This window comes from Pholcus phalangioides, unplaced genomic scaffold, assembly GCF_987345545.1.
Source record: "Pholcus phalangioides strain wild (caught in Gottingen) unplaced genomic scaffold, Ppha-v1.0 ptg000021l_1, whole genome shotgun sequence".
Lineage (NCBI taxonomy): Eukaryota > Metazoa > Arthropoda > Arachnida > Araneae > Pholcidae > Pholcus > Pholcus phalangioides.
The window spans coordinates 3,185,965-3,192,048 of NW_028301614.1; the positions used below are offsets into that span (position 1 = coordinate 3,185,965).

General features: G+C 40.1%; 1 protein-coding gene across 1 annotated transcript; it reads left to right on the forward strand.

Annotated features, from left to right (window-relative positions):
• The first annotated feature begins 3,182 nt into the window (after positions 1–3,182).
• Positions 3,183–5,060, forward strand: LOC149070497 (disintegrin and metalloproteinase domain-containing protein 10-like). The gene has a single exon (XM_089248877.1). The coding sequence runs from the start codon at positions 3,183–3,185 to the stop codon at positions 5,058–5,060; it is 1,878 nt and encodes a 625-aa protein (XP_089105003.1).
• The last annotated feature ends 1,024 nt before the right edge of the window (positions 5,061–6,084 follow it).

The window sequence follows — 6,084 nt, forward strand, 5'->3', positions numbered from 1 at the left end:
CAATATCAAAAGAACTTTGAGAATAGCATATATTCACTCTCAAGGTACCTCCTGACTTCCGAAACGAAAAACCGTTTAAACCAATCCAGGAAAAGTGTTTTCATAGTCCAAGCCTTTTTATTGTTCGTCCAAAATACTGGGAACTTTGGCTTATCCTTCCCTTCAACGCTCGCGGATTCGCAGATTTGAAAATGATGGTGGGCTTTATCATGTACTCATACGCATTTGCGCAAAACAACATAGTAAGTCTATCTCTACTTGCCTTAAAACCAGGAGCTCACTTTCTTCCTCTTGCTTAACTTCTTTGCGGCATTTTCTTCCAAAATAGTGTAGTTTCGTCAGCGTTAAACACCTGGTGAGGTGCGTACCCCTTCTCTTCAATAATTTCCTACAAAGTCTTTCGAAATTTTCTAGCTGCCTCCTGGTCGGCAGAGGCTTGATCGCCAGTGCATTTTGCATTGCGCAAACCGAATCGTTTCTTAAACCATTGAAGCAACCTTTACTTGCATAAGATTCTGATGAAATAGACGTTTCACACCAGCCCTTTCCTTGTCGAAGAGTAAAATTTTTCGCATTTTCTGTTATAATATTGCAATCAATTGAAATACCTTTTTGTGTCAGTCTTGTACCCACAAAAAACAGCATTTTCTGTACGTGAAACACATGGATCCCATGTGTTTCACGTACCCAATCGCAAAGTTTTGACTGCCAAAGCTACAGCTACGGCTGTAGCTGAAATACAAGCTGCACTTGTATTTCAGATTCCATTTTCTTGATATATCTCACCGAACATTCGTTGATTCCGTAATGGTGGACCACAGAAGGTATTGACTTCGCCAAGCAGTCAATATATCAAACTTTTTCTTGTCAAGTTTTCACTTTTATTTACCTTTTCAAAGCATTATCAGTAGCACTAGAAGAATGAGCCATCCGAAACAAGCACAACTCAAATTTTGTAAATAAAACACGTGAACGACGATTGCTGAGTATTTTAAAGAAAAATTCCAATAAAGGAAAAAAAAAACCGCGAATAAGGAAACCACGAATATGGAAACCGGGAATACGGGGGGCCGACGGTGTGTATATATATATATATATTGAAGATTTAGGACCTCAACACCTACCACTTGAATATCGTTGAGGATTTCCTTACCCTATGCAACACCCGTAAATTGAATATCGTTTTCTTTTTCAAAAACTGACGCGAAAAAGTCATTGGAAGCACTACACATCCCTGCCTTGCCTACATTGCTCTATACCAGTGATTCCCAACGTGGGCGTTAACGCCCCGGAAGTGCGGGACAGTTACGAGACGTAACTGTCATGGGTGCGGACAATCTCGTTGCTACTCTGCTCATAGCAAGCGCATATCGTAGACCAGTGGTTCCAAATCTTTGGGTTGCGAATGCTGGTTATTACGCGTGAATGCTGGTGATTATTTTTCAGGTCCATATTAAGTCGAAAAATACAATTTAAAAAGATATCGTAGAAGTTACTTCAATTAAAGGACTAGAGAGATTCACGATTCATACACGTAACATGCACACATGCTGATGCATTGAAGAGACATTACTGAGGCCAAGGCCATCTGGAGACAGCATGCTATCTGAATCGCTCAATTAAAGCTGAAGCGATGAAAATGGCTCTTTCGATAATGGTATAGGTCTGTGGCGGTATTCTTTTGATTCATAGAAAACTTCTCGCGTGACTCCGAACCAAGCGACTTCGGGTATTGTAATAACTAAGGCCAGAATTACACTATAAAAGTTTTGAAAAGTTTTTTTTATAAAACTTCAAAAATGTAACCAATAAGCGTAGGTTACTAAGCGCATCAGTTACATTCGACCGATAGGGTTATCGGTTGCTTTCAAGTTTTTATAAAAGATCTTTTATTCCCCGTTTATAGTGTAATCCATGTCTTATACTGAAATCTTATCTCTTAACATGGATGATTTATGTGAAACCTTCTCACCCGTGATCGTCTTTTATGATGCCATGGATGTATTTTAACTATTTATGACACAAATGTCAGCTCTGCGTCAACTTGCAAAATATGAGTTTGAAACAGCACGTGTTTTTAATCTCATTCTGCACATTAGTGCACTAATGTGCAGAATGCAGCAACTTTTATCGGGTGCACATTATATCAAAATGAAGCATATGGCGTATAAAATGGTCTGAATGAATCTGAAAGGCGCGCAGAGGTTGAACACTTCACATTGCCTGCTGTGATTTTATAAAGGAATCTTTTTGCTGAATCTCCTTCTCCCTCGCTAGAAATTGTGAAGCTACTGCTAGAGGTGGGATCTAACGCAGATGTTATGGATGTTGATAGAAATACGCCTCTTCACAACGCTGCGACGTGCAGTCCTTCTGCAGATATCTCTTAAGAACTCTTGTGAATAACGGCGCAATTTTGACTTTCGAACCAACGAGAGAAAAGCTCCATTACAACTTCTATATCAGGAGTCTTCAAAGTTTCAGCTATTGCGGTCCGCTAAATTAAAGCTCACCATGAAGCTCTCGGGCTACCGAGGCAGAAAATGATATTTAGAATTGCAAGATTGTATCCAGGCCACAAGGGTTTGATGAAATACAGTGATTCAATACGGTTGTGCAGTGGTGCCTTAACGGGTGGGCCAACGAGCCTGAGTCAAATAGGGGTTTATAATTCCAGTGCACACGAGGAGGGGATAAAAAGTTATTTTTTATTTTTTTATGTTTACACACAACCCATAAAAAATATTACAACATTTTAAGAAACCGCAGGCCATTTCAAAACTTTTTGTAATTGAAAGTGCACATCTAAAGTCAAAGTAAGGCTGTAGAAATAATCCTACGGACAAAAAATTTGAAACACCCTGTATACGAGAATAAACAACATTATTCCTTGATATTGCCTTGTAGTTGAAAAAATTTCAGATCACTAATTTTTAATGATGATAGTTATATTTTTATAACTGATATTCTTGTGCAGTCGCCAGCCTTTCGAAAGTCTTTCTTATTATGAATAGGATACATTTGTAAAGATATTCGTATTTTTCTCGTTTGGAGTGAGCTTCATATCGAATTTGTGTGTGAGTGGGTTTTTTCTCTTCGTATACAAAAGTATGGCTTTGAAAACATTGTTTGTCTTGGTGTTCGTTTCGCAATGTCTTTTACGTGCTGCTCCGCAACGCGAAATGGTCGAGGTGAATTTCCGCCGGCCGGAAGAATACCACGAAAGTGTCGAGGGCAAAGTTCCAGAGGATGAAGCAGATGGAGAAAGTCCCGACGATCTTATGCAGCTCAGTTTCAGAGCTTTCAACGACGATATCAACATTCTGCTCCACAGATCTACTCATCAAGGAATACATCGTACGATAGTGGAAACGGATGGAAGGAAAGGTCCGAATGACGTGGAAATTCGATACTTTAGTGCCGCATATTACGAGTTCAATAACTCGACGGCATATGCCGAGGGATACAGGAACATGCACGGTCAATTCGAAGGTTTCGTATCGATAAATAACGGAGAGACGGCTTATTTCGTGCAACCAGCCAGCGTACATAATCCCCATGATCTCGACGTCACTCCGGAAGCCATTGCCTACAAGAAAAACGAATCCATCATCGAAAAAGTAAGTGGACATCATTATAGACATGGTTTCGTTGATTATCGTGATTGCAATATTTCGATAGCCTGTAGAGGCACGTCCCGACCGCAAACAGCCAATTCAGAGGATGGTGAATCTATTGAAACACTGACCTTCGAAGTTGAAACAGTCGCCCACGATTCTTTGTACAAGATGAAGGGAGAGGATACGGAAGCGTTCTTGTACTTGCTCGGTAGAGGGGTGGACGAGATATTTCGTGCAACGACGTTCGGATCGAGAAGAGTGAAAATAATCAACAAGAAGATAACTATTTTTGCAAGCAAGAACGTAAGCAATTATCCACTAACATATCCACATGATCATATCACTAATACAAGTGATCCTATCGATGATAAAAGACTGGATGATTTATTATTTGATTTTCAGCAAACGTACAAAAGCAGTTACAGTGCCAAGTTTCTTGTCCTGAGCTTGATATTCAATATAGATACAGAAGGGAAGAGTGAATTACAAGGCATGTGTGACGAAAAGAAAAAAAGTTCGTATTTCAGTACCGTCCACAAGAATGGAATAGAAAAAAGTTTGGGTGCCAATATTCGTATATTTGCTCGTGAGACTGGACATCTTCTCGGCGCTTTTGATGATACCGGAGATAACTGCGGTAATGAAAATAGTTTCGCGACTTATGCCACGTCAGAGAACGAAGGTGCTCGAAATCTCAAACTATTCTCTAACTGCTCCATATTGGCTGTAACGGAATATCTGGAGAAAAACATAAAAAGTCTTAGAAAATGCCAGTCAAGGGGCGGTGCGATTTGCGGCAACGCCGTCCGAGAGAGAGGAGAAGAATGCGACTGTGGAAACGTGAAAATCTGCGACAACGTGGACCAGTGCTGTACACCAAAGGGTGGTCTCGGTGGGGATGCCGAGTGTACTTATCGAAGGCACGAAAATAGGGTATGCAGCGGTAGGGACGACGAGTGCTGCACGAGGAACTGCACGATTCAAGCCGCTGGAACTGGATGCGAATTCGATCATCACGGCCAGAAAATACAGGAATGCGACGGCAAGTCGAAGCATTGTCCGAAAGCCAGGGAAGTTACACCCGTAAGACATAAAGTTGAAAAATTCGGATCTTGCTCAGACAACCGTTGTTTACAGTCACTCTGCGAGAAAATAACATTTAAAATGTGTTCCTGCAGTGGGCGCGACGTCTGTCGACTGTGTTGCTTGAACGATAAATCAGACTGCGTACCATTTCAGGATCTGGCAGAGGCGAGTGCAGACGTTCACCTTCTCAACGGAACTAAATGTAAAGGTAACGCGACGTGCAACCAATACGGACATTGCATAGGTGAAGAACCAAAAGCCTGGAGCTTGATCGTGGTAGCAGTTGTCGAAACTATGGTGTTAACGGCGCTTTCTTGCGCCGTATCAACCTTCGCAAAGAGGTTTAAACCATGAAAGCGGATTTACACAACCAACATTCGTTAATCCACATTTCTTTTCATGTTTTACCTGGATGCATGAAGCCTGAAATGTACGGTTGTTTAAAACATTTGTTGCTTAGTTTCTGTCACTGTACAGTTTTATTTTTCGCTTTTGCTGTATGAAATACATACGAAGTGATAAAATCAAAGCAGGTTCTTTGAGCACCATTTCTGACATACATGGTATCCAGAAGCCTTGTGACACTCTTAAAAAAAAACTATCAATAACAGAGACAAAGTGGTTTGAAGCATTTGAAAGAGCTTTCAAAGATTTTTTTACTTACTACAAAATTTCTACATGCGCACCTTTGGTGACGTGGAGGATGTCGATTCCATATAACATTTCTTCTCGTGTTATTTGTAAAATAAATTTCAATGATAATATCATAAGCAGCATACAAATCACATTGTTGAGAGTTCGCATTATCCCAAAAACTAGAGTCAATCCGGCAAAATGAATGCTACAATCAGCGCCCAAAAATCGTCGTAAAATACCTGAAATATCCTCGAGTTCAAAATCAGTGTTGAGCTGTGCAATAAATTTGGGTTTAAAGTTGATAAAATTTATTTATCTCAAGTTTAACCACGATCAAGGACGTAATAATTGCGTCCAAAAACGCCTCTAGAATAAACTAAAACAAGCACACTCTGTTTTCTTTCCTCTCTCCTCATCATCGCGAGGCTTTGTTGTAACCCTAGGGGTTGTTCTTTTTACCTTCCTTTTATTGCTATGCAATTATTAGGCATTCCCCCCACGTATGATATCCTTCAACTATATATATATACAGGGTGAAAAGGAAGAAATCTACTTCGTATACCTATATATATATATACTCTCTTTTATCTCTAACATTTCACTTATCTGTACTTATTTATTAACATGAGTCTCGTCGCAGCGTTGAACTCCGCACATATTTTTTGATTGGCAACTTATCACCCAACGCGAGAGTTGAATGGCGAGTTGACTCAAATTAAAACGTTTATAAAAAAAACGAACG